Here is an 18558-nt window from a genome sequence, read left to right on the forward strand (position 1 = left end):
TATATGATAGTAAGTACTAACTGTGGCTATGACAGGGTGACCATATATGATAGTAAGTACTAACTGTGGCTATGACAGGGTGACCATATATGATAGTAAGTACTAACTGTGGCTATGACAGGGTGACCATATATGATAGTAAGTACTAACTGTGGCTATGACAGGGTGACCATATATGATAGTAAGTACTAACTGTGGCTATGACAGGGTGACCATATATGATAGTAAGTACTAACTGTGGCTATGACAGGGTGACCATATATGATAGTAAGTACTAACTGTGGCTATGACAGGGTGACCATATATGATAGTAAGTACTAACTGTGGCTATGACAGGGTGACCATATATGGTAGTAAGTACTAACTGTGGCTATGACAGGGTGACCATATATGATAGTAAGTACTAACTGTGGCTATGACAGGGTGACCATATATGATAGTAAGTACTAACTGTGGCTATGACAGGGTGACCATATATGATAGTAAGTACTAACTGTGGCTATGACAGGGTGACCATATATGGTAGTAAGTACTAACTGTGGCTATGACAGGGTGACCATATATGATAGTAAGTACTAACTGTGGCTATGACAGGGTGACCATATATGATAGTAAGTACTAACTGTGGCTATGACAGGGTGACCATATATGGTAGTAAGTACTAACTGTGGCTATGACAGGGTGACCATATATGATAGTAAGTACTAACTGTGGCTATGACAGGGTGACCATATATGATAGTAAGTACTAACTGTGGCTATGACAGGGTGACCATATATGATAGTAAGTACTAACTGTGGCTATGACAGGGTGACCATATATGATAGTAAGTACTAACTGTGGCTATGACAGGGTGACCATATATGATAGTAAGTACTAACTGTGGCTATGACAGGGTGGCCATATATGATAGTAAGTACTAACTGTGGCTATGACAGGGTGACCATATATGATAGTAAGTACTAACTGTGGCTATGACAGGGTGACCATATATGGTAGTAAGTACTAACTGTGGCTATGACAGGGTGACCATATATGATAGTAAGTACTAACTGTGGCTATGACAGGGTGACCATATATGATAGTAAGTACTAACTGTGGCTATGACAGGGTGACCATATATGGTAGTAAGTACTAACTGTGGCTATGACAGGGTGACCATATATGATAGTAAGTACTAACTGTGGCTATGACAGGGTGACCATATATGATAGTAAGTACTAACTGTGGCTATGACAGGGTGACCATATATGGTAGTAAGTACTAACTGTGGCTATGACAGGGTGACCATATATGATAGTAAGTACTAACTGTGGCTATGACAGGGTGACCATATATGATAGTAAGTACTAACTGTGGCTATGACAGGGTGACCATATATGATAGTAAGTACTAACTGTGGCTATGACAGGGTGACCATATATGATAGTAAGTACTAACTGTGGCTATGACAGGGTGACCATATATGATAGTAAGTACTAACTGTGGCTATGACAGGGTGACCATATATGATAGTAAGTACTAACTGTGGCTATGACAGGGTGACCATATATGATAGTAAGTACTAACTGTGGCTATGACAGGGTGACCATATATAGTAAGTACTAATGGTATAGGTGCCTATGATGAGCATGCAGACAGGGTGACCATATATGATAGTAAGTACTAACTGTGGCTATGACAGGGTGACCATTATATGATAGTAAGTACTAACTGTGGCTATGACAGGGTGACCATATATGATAGTAAGTACTAACTGTGGCTATGACAGGGTGACCATATATGGTAGTAAGTACTAACTGTGGCTATGACAGGGTGACCATATATGATAGTAAGTACTAACTGTGGCTATGACAGGGTGACCATATATGATAGTAAGTACTAACTGTGGCTATGACAGGGTGACCATATATGATAGTAAGTACTAACTGTGGCTATAACAGGGTGACCATATATGATAGTAAGTACTAACTGTGGCTATGACAGGGTGACCATATATGATAGTAAGTACTAACTGTGGCTATGACAGGGTGACCATATATGATAGTAAGTACTAACTGTGGCTATGACAGGGTGACCATATATGATAGTAAGTACTAACTGTGGCTATGACAGGGTGACCATATATATGGTAGTAAGTACTAACTGTGGCTATGACAGGGTGACCATATATGATAGTAAGTACTAACTGTGGCTATAACAGGGTGACCATATATGGTAGTAAGTACTAACTGTGGCTATGACAGGGTGACCATATATGATAGTAAGTACTAACTGTGGCTATGACAGGGTGACCATATATGATAGTAAGTACTAACTGTGGCTATGACAGGGTGACCATATATGATAGTAAGTACTAACTGTGGCTATGACAGGGTGACCATATATGATAGTAAGTACTAACTGTGGCTATGACAGGGTGACCATATATGATAGTAAGTACTAACTGTGGCTATGACAGGGTGACCATATATGATAGTAAGTACTAACTGTGGCTATGACAGGGTGACCATATATGATAGTAAGTACTAACTGTGGCTATGACAGGGTGACCATATATGATAGTAAGTACTAACTGTGGCTATGACAGGGTGACCATATATGATAGTAAGTACTAACTGTGGCTATGACAGGGTGACCATATATGATAGTAAGTACTAACTGTGGCTATGACAGGGTGACCATATATGATAGTAAGTACTAACTGTGGCTATGACAGGGTGACCATATATGATAGTAAGTACTAACTGTGGCTATGACAGGGTGACCATATATGGTAGTAAGTACTAACTGTGGCTATGACAGGGTGACCATATATGATAGTAAGTACTAACTGTGGCTATGACAGGGTGACCATATATGATAGTAAGTACTAACTGTGGCTATGACAGGGTGACCATATATGATAGTAAGTACTAACTGTGGCTATGACAGGGTGACCATATATGGTAGTAAGTACTAACTGTGGCTATGACAGGGTGACCATATATGATAGTAAGTACTAACTGTGGCTATGACAGGGTGACCATATATGATAGTAAGTACTAACTGTGGCTATGACAGGGTGACCATATATGATAGTAAGTACTAACTGTGGCTATGACAGGGTGGCCATATATGATAGTAAGTAGTACTAACTGTGGCTATGACAGGGTGACCATATATGATAGTAAGTACTAACTGTGGCTATGACAGGGTGACCATATATGATAGTAAGTACTAACTGTGGCTATGACAGGGTGACCATATATGATAGTAAGTACTAACTGTGGCTATGACAGGGTGACCATATATGATAGTAAGTACTAACTGTGGCTATGACAGGGTGACCATATATGTAGTAAGTACTAACTGTGGCTATGACAGGGTGACCATATATGATAGTAAGTACTAACTGTGGCTATGACAGGGTGACCATATATGATAGTAAGTACTAACTGTGGCTATGACAGGGTGACCATATATGATAGTAAGTACTAACTGTGGCTATGACAGGGTGACCTATTATGATAGTAAGTACTAACTGTGGCTATGACAGGGTGACCATATATGATAGTAAGTACTAACTGTGGCTATGACAGGGTGACCATATATGATAGTAAGTACTAACTGTGGCTATGACAGGGTGACCATATATGATAGTAAGTACTAACTGTGGCTATGACAGGGTGACCATATATGATAGTAAGTACTAACTGTGGCTATGACAGGGTGGCCATATAATGATAGTAAGTACTAACTGTGGCTATGACAGGGTGACCATATATGATAGTAAGTACTAACTGTGGCTATGACAGGGTGACCATATATGATAGTAAGTACTAACTGTGGCTATGACAGGGTGACCATATATGATAGTAAGTACTAACTGTGGCTATGACAGGGTGACCATATATGATAGTAAGTACTAACTGTGGCTATGACAGGGTGACCATATATGATAGTAAGTACTAACTGTGGCTATGACAGGGTGACCATATATGATAGTAAGTACTAACTGTGGCTATGACAGGGTGACCATATATGATAGTAGTAAGTACTAACTGTGGCTATGACAGGGTGACCATATATGATAGTAAGTACTAACTGTGGCTATGACAGGGTGACCATATATGATAGTAAGTACTAACTGTGGCTATGACAGGGTGACCATATATGATAGTAAGTACTAACTGTGGCTATGACAGGGTGGCCATATATGATAGTAAGTACTAACTGTGGCTATGACAGGGTGACCATATATGATAGTAAGTACTAACTGTGGCTATGACAGGGTGACCATATATGATAGTAAGTACTAACTGTGGCTATGACAGGGTGACCATATATGATAGTAAGTACTAACTGTGGCTATGACAGGGTGACCATATATGATAGTAAGTACTAAATGTGGCTATGACAGGGTGACCATATATGATAGTAAGTACTAACTGTGGCTATGACAGGGTGACCATATATGATAGTAAGTACTAACTGTGGCTATGACAGGGTGACCATATATGATAGTAAGTACTAACTGTGGCTATGACAGGGTGACCATATATGATAGTAAGTACTAACTGTGGCTATGACAGGGTGACCATATATGGTAGTAAGTACTAACTGTGGCTATGACAGGGTGGCCATATATGATAGTAAGTACTAAATGTGGCTATGACAGGGTGACCATATATGATAGTAAGTACTAACTGTGGCTATGACAGGGTGACCATATATGATAGTAAGTACTAACTGTGGCTATGACAGGGTGACCATATATGATAGTAAGTACTAACTGTGGCTATGACAGGGTGACCATATATGATAGTAAGTACTAACTGTGGCTATGACAGGGTGACCATATATGATAGTAAGTACTAACTGTGGCTATGACAGGGTGACCATATATGATAGTAAGTACTAACTGTGGCTATGACAGGGTGACCATATATGATAGTAAGTACTAACTGTGGCTATGACAGGGTGACCATATATGATAGTAAGTACTAACTGTGGCTATGACAGGGTGACCATATATGATAGTAAGTACTAACTGTGGCTATGACAGGGTGACCATATATGATAGTAAGTACTAACTGTGGCTATGACAGGGTGACCATATATGATAGTAAGTACTAACTGTGGCTATGACAGGGTGACCATATATGATAGTAAGTACTAACTGTGGCTATGACAGGGTGACCATATATGATAGTAAGTACTAACTGTGGCTATGACAGGGTGACCATATATGATAGTAAGTACTAACTGTGGCTATGACAGGGTGACCATATATGATAGTAAGTACTAACTGTGGCTATGACAGGGTGACATATATGTAGTAATACTAACTGTGGCTATACAGGTGCCATATAGTAGTAAGTACTAACTGTGGCTATGACAGGGTGACCATATATGATAGTAAGTACTAACTGTGGCTATGACAGGGTGACCATATATGATAGTAAGTACTAACTGTGGCTATGACAGGGTGACCATATATGATAGTAAGTACTAACTGTGGCTATGACAGGGTGACCATATATGATAGTAAGTACTAACTGTGGCTATGACAGGGTGACCATATATGATAGTAAGTACTAACTGTGGCTATGACAGGGTGACCATATATGATAGTAAGTACTAACTGTGGCTATGACAGGGTGACCATATATGATAGTAAGTACTAACTGTGGCTATGACAGGGTGACCATATATGATAGTAAGTACTAACTGTGGCTATGACAGGGTGACCATATATGATAGTAAGTACTAACTGTGGCTATGACAGGGTGACCATATATGATAGTAAGTACTAACTGTGGCTATGACAGGGTGACCATATATGATAGTAAGTACTAACTGTGGCTATGACAGGGTGACCATATATGATAGTAAGTACTAACTGTGGCTATGACAGGGTGACCATATATGATAGTAAGTACTAACTGTGGCTATGACAGGGTGACCATATATGATAGTAAGTACTAACTGTGGCTATGACAGGGTGACCATAATATGATAGTAAGTACTAACTGTGGCTATGACAGGGTGACCATATATGATAGTAAGTACTAACTGTGGCTATGACAGGGTGACCATATATGATAGTAAGTACTAACTGTGGCTATGACAGGGTGACCATATATGATAGTAAGTACTAACTGTGGCTATGACAGGGTGACCATATATGATAGTAAGTACTAACTGTGGCTATGACAGGGTGGCCATATATGATAGTAAGTACTAACTGTGGCTATGACAGGGTGGCCTTACATGATAGTAAGTACTAACTGTGGCTATGACAGGGTGACCATATATGATAGTAAGTACTAACTGTGGCTATGACAGGGTGACCATATATGATAGTAAGTACTAACTGTGGCTATGACAGGGTGACCATATATGATAGTAAGTACTAACTGTGGCTATGACAGGGTGACCATATATGATAGTAAGTACTAACTGTGGCTATGACAGGGTGACCATATATGATAGTAAGTACTAACTGTGGCTATGACAGGGTGACCATATATGTAGTAAGTACTAACTGTGGCTATGACAGGGTGACCATATATGATAGTAAGTACTAACTGTGGCTATGACAGGGTGACCATATATGATAGTAAGTACTAACTGTGGCTATGACAGGGTGACCATATATGATAGTAAGTACTAACTGTGGCTATGACAGGGTGACCATATATGATAGTAAGTACTAACTGTGGCTATGACAGGGTGACCATATATGATAGTAAGTACTAACTGTGGCTATGACAGGGTGACCATATATGATAGTAAGTACTAACTGTGGCTATGACAGGGTGACCATATATGATAGTAAGTACTAACTGTGGCTATGACAGGGTGACCATATATGATAGTAAGTACTAACTGTGGCTATGACAGGGTGACCATATATGATAGTAAGTACTAACTGTGGCTATACAGGTGACCTATATGATAGTAAGTACTAACTGTGCTAGACAGGGTGACCATATATGATAGTAAGTACTAACTGTGGCTATGACAGGGTGACCATATATGATAGTAAGTACTAACTGTGGCTATGACAGGGTGACCATATATGTAGTAAGTACTATGGCTATGACAGGGTGACCATATATGATAGTAAGTACTAACTGTGGCTATGACAGGGTGACCATATATGATAGTAAGTACTAACTGTGGCTATGACAGGGTGACCATATATGATAGTAAGTACTAACTGTGGCTATGACAGGGTGACCATATATGATAGTAAGTACTAACTGTGGCTATGACAGGGTGACCATATATGATAGTAAGTACTAACTGTGGCTATGACAGGGTGACCATATATGGTAGTAAGTACTAACTGTGGCTATGACAGGGTGACCATATATGATAGTAAGTACTAACTGTGGCTATGACAGGGTGACCATATATGATAGTAAGTACTAACTGTGGCTATGACAGGGTGACCATATATGATAGTAAGTACTAACTGTGGCTATGACAGGGTGACCATATATGATAGTAAGTACTAACTGTGGCTATGACAGGGTGACCATATATGATAGTAAGTACTAACTGTGGCTATGACAGGGTGACCATATATGATAGTAAGTACTAACTGTGGCTATGACAGGGTGACCATATATGATAGTAAGTACTAACTGTGGCTATGACAGGGTGACCATATATGATAGTAAGTACTAACTGTGGCTATGACAGGGTGACCATATATGATAGTAAGTACTAACTGTGGCTATGACAGGGTGACCATATATGATAGTAAGTACTAACTGTGGCTATGACAGGGTGACCATATATGATAGTAAGTACTAACTGTGGCTATGACAGGGTGACCATATATGATAGTAAGTACTAACTGTGGCTATGACAGGGTGACCATATATGATAGTAAGTACTAACTGTGGCTATGACAGGGTGACCATATATGATAGTAAGTACTAACTGTGGCTATGACAGGGTGGACCATATATGATAGTAAGTACTAACTGTGGCTATGACAGGGTGACCATATATGATAGTAAGTACTAACTGTGGCTATGACAGGGTGACCATATATGATAGTAAGTACTAACTGTGGCTATGACAGGGTGACCATATATGATAGTAAGTACTAACTGTGGCTATGACAGGGTGACCATATATGGTAGTAAGTACTAACTGTGGCTATGACAGGGTGGCCATATATGATAGTAAGTACTAACTGTGGCTATGACAGGGTGGCCATATATGATAGTAAGTACTAACTGTGGCTATGACAGGGTGGCCATATATGATAGTAAGTACTAACTGTGGCTATGACAGGGTGACCATATATGATAGTAAGTACTAACTGTGGCTATGACAGGGTGACCATATATGATAGTAAGTACTAACTGTGGCTATGACAGGGTGACCATATATGGTAGTAAGTACTAACTGTGGCTATGACAGGGTGACCATATATGATAGTAAGTACTAACTGTGGCTATGACAGGGTGACCATATATGATAGTAAGTACTAACTGTGGCTATGACAGGGTGACCATATATGATAGTAAGTACTAACTGTGGCTATGACAGGGTGACCATATATGATAGTAAGTACTAACTGTGGCTATGACAGGGTGACCATATATGATAGTAAGTACTAACTGTGGCTATGACAGGGTGACCATATATGATAGTAAGTACTAACTGTGGCTATGACAGGGTGACCATATATGATAGTAAGTACTAACTGTGGCTATGACAGGGTGACCATATATGATAGTAAGTACTAACTGTGGCTATGACAGGGTGACCATATATGATAGTAAGTACTAACTGTGGCTATGACAGGGTGACCATATATGATAGTAAGTACTAACTGTGGCTATGACAGGGTGGCCATATATGATAGTAAGTACTAACTGTGGCTATGACAGGGTGACCATATATGGTAGTAAGTACTAACTGTGGCTATGACAGGGTGACCATATATGATAGTAAGTACTAACTGTGGCTATGACAGGGTGACCATATATGATAGTAAGTACTAACTGTGGCTATGACAGGGTGACCATATATGATAGTAAGTACTAACTGTGGCTATGACAGGGTGACCATATATGATAGTAAGTACTAACTGTGGCTATGACAGGGTGACCCATATATGATAGTAAGTACTAACTGTGGCTATGACAGGGTGACCATATATGATAGTAAGTACTAACTGTGGCTATGACAGGGTGACCATATATGGTAGTAAGTACTAACTGTGGCTATGACAGGGTGACCATATATGATAGTAAGTACTAACTGTGGCTATGACAGGGTGACCATATATGATAGTAAGTACTAACTGTGGCTATGACAGGGTGACCATATATGATAGTAAGTACTAACTGTGGCTATGACAGGGTGACCATATATGGTAGTAAGTACTAACTGTGGCTATGACAGGGTGACCATATATGATAGTAGTAAGTACTAACTGTGGCTATGACAGGGTGACCATATATGATAGTAAGTACTAACTGTGGCTATGACAGGGTGACCATATATGATAGTAAGTACTAACTGTGGCTATGACAGGGTGACCATATATGATAGTAAGTACTAACTGTGGCTATGACAGGGTGACCATATATGATAGTAAGTACTAACTGTGGCTATGACAGGGTGACCATATATGATAGTAAGTACTAACTGTGGCTATGACAGGGTGACCATATATGATAGTAAGTACTAACTGTGGCTATGACAGGGTGACCATATATGATAGTAAGTACTAACTGTGGCTATGACAGGGTGACCATATATGATAGTAAGTACTAACTGTGGCTATGACAGGGTGACCATATATGATAGTAAGTACTAACTGTGGCTATGACAGGGTGACCATATATGATAGTAAGTACTAACTGTGTGGGACTATAGATCAGGGTGACAATATGATAGTAAGTACTAACTGTGGCTATGACAGGGTGACCATATATGATAGTAAGTACTAACTGTGGCTATGACAGGGTGACCATATATGTAGTAAGTACTAACTGTGGCTATGACAGGGTGACCATATATGATAGTAAGTACTAACTGTGGCTATGACAGGGTGACCATATATATGATAGTAAGTACTAAACTGTGGCTATGACAGGGTGACCATATATGATAGTAAGTACTAACTGTGGCTATAACAGGGTGACCATATATGATAGTAAGTACTAACTGTGGCTATAACAGGGTGACCATATATGGTAGTAAGTACTAACTGTGGCTATGACAGGGTGGCCATATATGATAGTAAGTACTAACTGTGGCTATAACAGGGTGACCATATATGGTAGTAAGTACTAACTGTGGCTATGACAGGGTGGCCATATATGATAGTAAGTACTAACTGTGGCTATGACAGGATGACCATATATGATAGTAAGTACTAACTGTGGCTATAACAGGGTACTAACTCTGTGTATGAAAGGGTGGTAATATATGGACAGGCGTGGGATTGTTTAGTCCCTCATACAATAATATAAAAGCCTGCGATTGACAGTTTGGATTTATTTTACCAGGAAGCTGCCCCGACAGTAGCCCTGTACGGATCTTTTGTGGAACAGCGAAACCATATATGAAACTGACGGGAGACCGATTTGCTCTTATCCGCTTCTATGCCGACACTACCAATCATGGACGAGGCATCATGGTAAAATACTGGCTGGAAGACAATGGAGGTTTGTTGGATTGTTGACGCATTTTACAGGATTTTATATTCTGTTAAAAAAAGAAAACAATAAATACGTTGTAAATATTGCTAGATACTATCATAGATATACATAAACGACTCTCATCACTTTAACAATAATTGGCGTTGACTCATGTAAACATATGTCTTATTAACACAAAAATAATGTAAAATACTTGCCTTTGGTGGCTGTGCAATCAGTTCTTCATTCCATGTATGGATAGTGCGCATGCCATAGACGTTAATAAGAAGTCCAGACCTTTCAATGTTGGTAATGGTGTAAAGTAAATAACTTTTTTAACTGAAATAGAACGAGAAACCACTAACAAGACTATTTTATTTTCATTTACTCACAGATGCAGCAGCTGATGAAAGCGGTTTAGATGCATTGAGCTTGAAATCTATCATTATAGGAATCGTTGCCGCTATTGGTGGGTTTTGTGTATCACTTGGTGTCATTCGATGGGTCATGAGATGTCAAGAAAGACGTAGACGAAAAGCTGGAGCTGTTCGGCGACGTAGAAGCACAGTCAGTCAAAGCGATAATCCACCCGCAAGATCATCAAGGCGTCATGGCCAGAGACTCCCTGCAAATGACGACAATCCCACTATCAATGTTGTTACCGTTTCACAGGGAAGACAAGACGGCTCAGGTGGGAGAAACCCTTCGACTGATTTCACAGGGATTGTAGTGCGTCCCCCCTCGTACAACGCGCTGTTTAAGTCCGACCACACGCGATCAGAACTCGTACTTCATCCCCCAGCGTATGATGCCAAGTCCTACGAACCCCCGCCTTATCCCGGGAGCCCAGTCCCTCCGCCGCCCGTTGAGGCTCCACCAAGAAGTAACCGACTACTGCCATCTGTACATGGGTCAAGGGGAGGCAATAGACGAAATCAGAGGAGAACTCAAAACACTACACGTATCGTTGTTAAACCACAGGACGCTGAGAGACACGATGTACGCTCTCCTCCGCCCAGGTACGAGGAATGACCAGAGCCTCATTATCAACAACACGTTTACGACAAGATATTATAAATATCAGTTTCAATTGTTTTTTAATTGATATTGTCACTGATAGAATGAGAATGAGGATTACTTTGAATTTCTATACATCAGCATATAACAGATTGGTTTGAAATCTCTTTTTGCTATTAAGAGAATGAAAACGATTGCAATCACTTCAAATGAAAGAATGTTTTGATACCAGGAAAATCATCCTCGATATTAATGGGGTTACTATCATTATCGTAATATCCACCTCTGGAATATGTCATAGCAAAACTGAAGGCAGTTCAGGAGATAAACACTGACCAATCATATGCCTGCAGAAGCATCCTTTGATATTACAGAGACAATAACGCCCAACTCAGTGTACCGTATTCAGTTCCAAACTACGTGTATCATCAGGTGTCGTCCACCGGGCCTTCACTGTGGCACATACCAGGGGTGGATATCACGGTTATAGAAGTAACTACTGGAGTGCCGAGGATCCTGGAAAGTAAGGAAACAATTTGTATCGAATCTTTAAAATTAATTCCGTGATACCTGGTAAGAATTAAAACTTTTTTTGTGTATTGTATACATCATGACCCCATCCAGTCTTTGTCTTTCTCTGTTTTTTTTATCATAATTGGCAATACATCATCCATTTTGTCTCCCCATTTATTTATCTACGTTTATGTATGAAAAGATTTGTAATGCTATAATATGTTGTACATGCATGTTTATGTAAATAACTATTTGTGAGGAAAAGGCTTTTTTGTGCCTAATCCTCGTTGTTGAATTTTGACATTGAAAATAAGTTTAAACTCAATGATCTTGTGTAAACAACAATTTCATCAACTCTTTATTACATTTGTTTCTCCGCCGTCGACAGAGCATAAGTGATATTCATCAATTTAACAATAATTGGTGTTTAATCGTATATATATATATAGATATGTCTAATAAAATATTATGAAATAATCTTTTTTGCCTTTGGTGCATGCGCAATCCATGCTTCATTCCATATAGGACATAGTGCTACGAAATATTTTCGGGAATGCGATCAATTATTTTCAATATTTTGTCTTGAAGTGAAATGAGAATCTCAAATTATTCTATGGTGGTAAAACTGGTTATAATGTTTAGAAAGTAACTTTTTTGTAACTGAAGAAAAATACTAATTCGTCTGCTCCTTTTTGATAGCGAAACAATGTCATTTGTCAGCGATGGAGCATCTTTAACTTATGTGGTATAGGGCACATGTTTACTCGTATAGATATACGATTTAGAATTTCATTGAATTTTCATTGTTATCAATTGAAAAAGTTATTAATATTGAAGAATTTGTTATTATATTGTGTTTTATTTTTCATAAGCTCATGCTTCATGGTTATATCATCATTCTGAATAATCCGTGGTTCACATTTGCATTCAGAACCTCCATACTATCAAATGCATGTTGATTATACTACACTTAATTTCATACTTCATTCTTCCCGAGGGTTGTAAAGTTGTTGATATTTTAGCATCTATTGTTTTTATACCATTAGGAAAATGTATCATCATTTCATATATTTAAATATTGTCGAGTTTGAATCGTTTTTGTAACTCTGCATTAAGATAATTAACTTCTGAAATGGTCTGCAATATTTATCTTCCGTTGTAGAAAAAATAAGTTGATATTTTTCCCGTTTTCGAGTTGTATTGGTTATTTTTTCGACTGTTGTTAGAATCAAATATCATCAGTGTTATTTATTTAAGTTTATTTTAAAGGATTAAAAACATTTTCATAATTATCATTTGAATCTAAATAATTTTACAATTTTTCTTTCACATTGTTGGTGTTCTTATCAAGGATGGTAATCGATCTGATATGGCATGAAAATATGTAAATATATAAATTTTCTTGCTATGAAAAACTTGGCTACAATTAACGGCTCGCCATGTATAGTGTTGATAAGGATTCCTTATTATTTTAAAGACTTAAAATATATTTGTATTATACACATACCAGCATGGTAATGAGAAATGGAATCATTATAATGTCATCATGTAAATGATTTATTTCATTTGAAATTTTTGAGTTTGATCAAATAAAATTACAAGAAATCCAAGAGGGATCTTGGCGTCCAACAAATAATGATGTATGTCTGACAATGGAAATAGGGATCTTTACCCTGCTTTTCAAACTTTTTCAAACATACTACATATAAAATTTGGGACAGATCGCTTCAGTACTTTCTGAGAAACAGCGGTAACAAACTTCAACAAAGAAATCCAAGATGGCGGTCGGTTGGCCATCTTGTTGACTGATCAGTCCCAAAAGGTACCATGCACAACTAAGGCCCAAGGGGAACTTACGTATGAAATTTGAAAGAGATCCCTTCAGTAATTTATGAGAAATAGCGGTAACTATCAAAATCCAAGATGGCGGCCGGTTGGCCATCTTGTTGACCAATTAGTTACAAAATGCAATATACACAACTAGGGTTCTAGGGGAACCAAAATATGAAATTTGAGAAAGATCTCTTTAGCACTTTCTGAGAAATAGCGGTAACAAACTTTAACTATCAAAATCCAAGATGGCGGCCGGTCGGCCATCTTGTAGGCTGATCAGTCTCAAAATGCGATATGCACAACTAGGGCCCTAGGGAAACAACCTACATATCAATTTGAAAAAGATCCCTTAAGTACTTTATGAGAAATAGCAATAACAAGAATTGTTAACGGACGGACGGAAGGACAGACGACGGACCAGGGACGAAAGGCGATTTGAATAGTCCACCATTTGATAATGGTGGACATCTGATGATGGTGGGCTAAACATCCGTGTTTATCTTAAGGTTGAAGAGCCCAGGATCAGAATCACACACAGGAAATTGAATTCCTGCTTAGCTGTGTTAGTTAGTATAATTATAAACTTGCTTCCTATTTTTATGTATTGTTTTCGTTGGTGTTATATATAGTTAATGTTATGTTTATATATGTATATAGCCATTGTTATGTTGATTGTTAGCCTCTGTGATATAATTGAAATATTGTTATTTTTTGTTATTTTTTAGAATTGCGCAAGGTAAAATAATAATTTTCATTACTATGAAATATTTGACATGTAATAATGGTTATTACGTTTCACCAAAATCAGGTGAGAAATATAGCGGTTTTTGAAGAGCCGTCAAGACACTACGAAATCTTTAGAGTGTTTGTCGATGGAGAAATTTTTTCTATGACTGTTTTATATACAGACTTTAGAGAGAACATAGAAGTGACATTCTGGTGGCCATGTTAAACAAATTATAGAGTATACTATCTCACAACAAGAGGCCCATGGGCCTTAACGGTCACCTGAGTTCATACAGTATAGATTATGGACATATAAAGATTTTATATTGGCCCACGGCACCCATCAGGCTCTTGAAGTCAGTCAGTGATTTTATCAATATGACCTTTTCATCGACGAAGGGTATTTGATTCCATTACATTTGTGAATTCAGATTTTTTTTGAAATTTTAGCCGCTCTTTCACGCTAATAATTCTAACCAAGCCTAACCAAGCTTTGACTCTTCCTATTTTATAGTATTCTTTTCTAAACAAATTTATGGTCACCCACAAGCATACATATATTACTGATACGAGGTTAGACAATGAGACTTACTGGGATAACATAAATCTCATTTATATTGAGAGTAAGTCGATAGGTAAGAAGCTTTATAAGTTATACTATTGGATTTATTTCTAGATTTGTCAGATTTTTAATCAAATTTGTATTTTGATCTTTTCAGTCAGACAGTTTATTGTGACTTTTCGGTTGTTTTTAATAACATTTCCAGCATTTGAATGAAACTTTGGAACTAACGACACCACCGAAAGTGGTAGATTAAATGTGAAATAACTTAAAGATGCTCCACCGCGGACAGAGCATAAATGTACCCATCATTTGAACAATAATTGGTGTTTAATCGTGTATATATATGTCTAATTAACTCAAGAAATAATATAAAATATTTGATTTTACTTTCGGTTCATGCGCAATCGGAACTGCATTCCATATAGGACATAGTGCCACGGATTTTTTTCGGGATGCAATTAATTATTTTTAATATCTTTATCTTGAAGTAAAATAAGAAACTCAGACTTTTCAATGGCGGTAACGGTGTAAAGTAAGTAACTTTTGTAACTGAAGAAAAATACTAAATCGTCTGGTCCTGTTTTTGATAGAGAAAAATTATCATTTGTCAGCGATGGAGCATCTTTAAATGACATATTTTACTATTTTATAATACTAAACGTTTAGAAAGAAAATCTGTATATTCATCGTTCCTCAAGTTCTTTTTATTATCGTTTATGTTTTTAAAGAGAAAATTGTCATTTGTGAATAAAGATATTTTGTATCTTGTCTTTTCGGCGATTGTTTAGGTCGAGCTTTTCTCCTATTTTCCGAAAAAAAGTTACATACCTGTTAAGTATATTCACCAGTCCAGTCACCACATACTGAATATGTATGGCAAAATCCATTTTGTTGAATCTGGTCCCCTGTGGGATATCTCCAGCCAGTCCTGTCCATAAAGCTGTGTTGTAGGACTAATTCGCGAGATTGCGAGGCGAGCTCGCAAGGTTACCAGCGTGACTTCGCGACCTCGCCCTCGTAATCTTACGAGGGTGACTGCGAAGTGGCCCTAACCAGCCATCATACTATACAAAACAACATTACAAACGACAAAAGAGTAGTTTACAGTGGGAACTGGTTTACATTGCAAACACGGACCAATTCACCAACCAGTCTACACATCTTAGAATACGTTCAATCCTGATATATGGTCTGGAGGGGATGTTTCCATCAAGCAGTCTGAAGCAAAATAATATCGCAGATGCAACAGTACACATCCTCCTACGGACAATACCCATGGAAGCTAAGGAACTTACCAACGCCCTAAAATTTGCAATAACTTTAGCATGATCTGATAGTTATTAGAATGCTTGTATCCTAGTTTGTTCTTTGTGGGATTAAGAAACAGGTGATAAAATGTGATTTGTTGACACGAAATAAGACTAGTACTTCAAAAATACAGGATCCACAAATCATTAGAAACTTTGGACATGTTTAAACAAAACCAACATTTCTTTCTTTGTGTCGATCTATGTATAATGACTTCTAAAATGTGCAACATGTAACTATATACGACACGGTTTCTTTAATTAATTACCGTGTACCTATTTTGAAGTTTAATAAACATATTTGTGTGAGTATATAATTTTTTTATCCTGCAACTGCCCCACATACTGACCGATAACTACTGCCGGATAAACTTATGCGCTTACATATTTCCCACGATAGTAAAAAGGAGTACACTCTCATTCGGTTTACTGAATGAATCTTTTCCTCCACATCAAAGAAGCGTCTCTCTTCGAGCGAAATCAAGAAAATAATTAGCAATTTGCTTTCGTTTGAATGCAAAAATGGTTGCAGGATAAACAGAATACATGGTTAGTATCTTACAATACAAGGTTTATTTTGGTGCTCTAGACGGAGAACCGAGATGACGAGGCAAACTCGATTTTCCTAAGGCTCGCGCCAAAATAAACCGTATAGACCCCTTAACAATGTTTAGAATGTAATCGGAAATTTCTGGAGTGTCATAAAAAAGCTTTAAATTGGACTTTTTACTAGTATTTTAGCGTTGTTTGACTATGCAATAAGGTCTTATTTTGGAAAAACAGGTTCTTATATAGACCTTCTATCACACTGTATTATCGACCCCTTCGATATATTATCGACTCCTCCCCCCCCCCAAAAAAAAAAAATATTCAAAAGAAATGTGTTTAATCAAATGTAAAGAGAACATTGTCAAGCAAATCCCATTTGAAAATGATAAAACCGCTTTATAAATATATTTTGCACAGAATATTGCAATAACTGCATTCTGTATTATCCAGATCAGAAACATAATTATACATGTATGTAATATGTCCCAGTCTAGATCTACAATTACGAAACTTAGCATCCAGGGACTATATATATATGTACTATCGTTTTTTGGGGACACATGGAATGCAAACCTTGATAAAAAGATGATTTTGAACTGAACACATCAACCAACCAAACACTTACTGAGACTTGATTTATATTAAAGAAAATGTATATATAATTGTTCAAATTAGTATTTGATTAGACGTATACAATGTGCATATAGGTTTGTTTTTAGAAATTGCAATTACTAGCGAATATTTACGTATAAAATTCACAATTAAACTTCCAAGTTTTATATATGTCTGGCATAAGAGCCAAGACACTTATGATTTGTTCTTGTCTGCATGCAAAGCCATGCATAAGATACACTACCAAAGACTGCATACATACCATACATGTGTATTATGGAAACGATCTATCGCTCAACTGATATGCTTGACAAAACAATGCATCTATATATCGAATTTGAGATCCTGTCATTTTGTTTCAGACATTTTGGTGTCACTACTTAATTCTCTGTCATGATTTGCTTAAATTTTTACTCTTTCTCTCAGTCTCGGTTTGTTTTTAATTCTCTTTTTAAGGATGTACTCCTCTGAGAAGTCAAAATTTTCTTGTATTAAACTTTTTTTCTCATATAGATTTTTGGAAAGAGGAGTTCATACCATGAAAGAAAATGAAAGAAAAAACATATGTCCGTGTGCTCGTTTTTGAGCTACTGTCACTCAAAGATACCCAGTTGACAAAATATTGGATTTTATGGGAATTTTGCCGTTTTGACCATATACACAAGAGATCAAAGCCATAATTTCCTAATGAGGTGTTTTATATGTATAAATGTTTGTAGAATTTATTTTCCAGTAGTCTTCTTTTAAAATATACCAGTTTTGATTAATAAGACTA

General features: G+C 37.6%; 1 protein-coding gene across 2 annotated transcripts in view; it reads left to right on the plus strand.

Annotated features, from left to right (window-relative positions):
• LOC138330407 (uncharacterized) overlaps positions 1–16085 on the plus strand; it is a 36623-nt gene extending 20538 nt beyond the window's left edge. For both annotated transcript variants that reach the window (XM_069278005.1, XM_069278006.1), the window contains 2 exons: positions 10530–10688; positions 11056–16085. In XM_069278005.1, coding sequence (XP_069134106.1) covers positions 10530–10688; positions 11056–11693 — 797 coding nt within the window. In that variant the 3' untranslated portion in view covers positions 11694–16085. The remainder of the gene's footprint in view (positions 1–10529; positions 10689–11055) is intronic.
• The last annotated feature ends 2473 nt before the right edge of the window (positions 16086–18558 follow it).

This window comes from Argopecten irradians, chromosome 8, assembly GCF_041381155.1.
Source record: "Argopecten irradians isolate NY chromosome 8, Ai_NY, whole genome shotgun sequence".
NCBI lineage: Eukaryota > Metazoa > Mollusca > Bivalvia > Pectinida > Pectinidae > Argopecten > Argopecten irradians.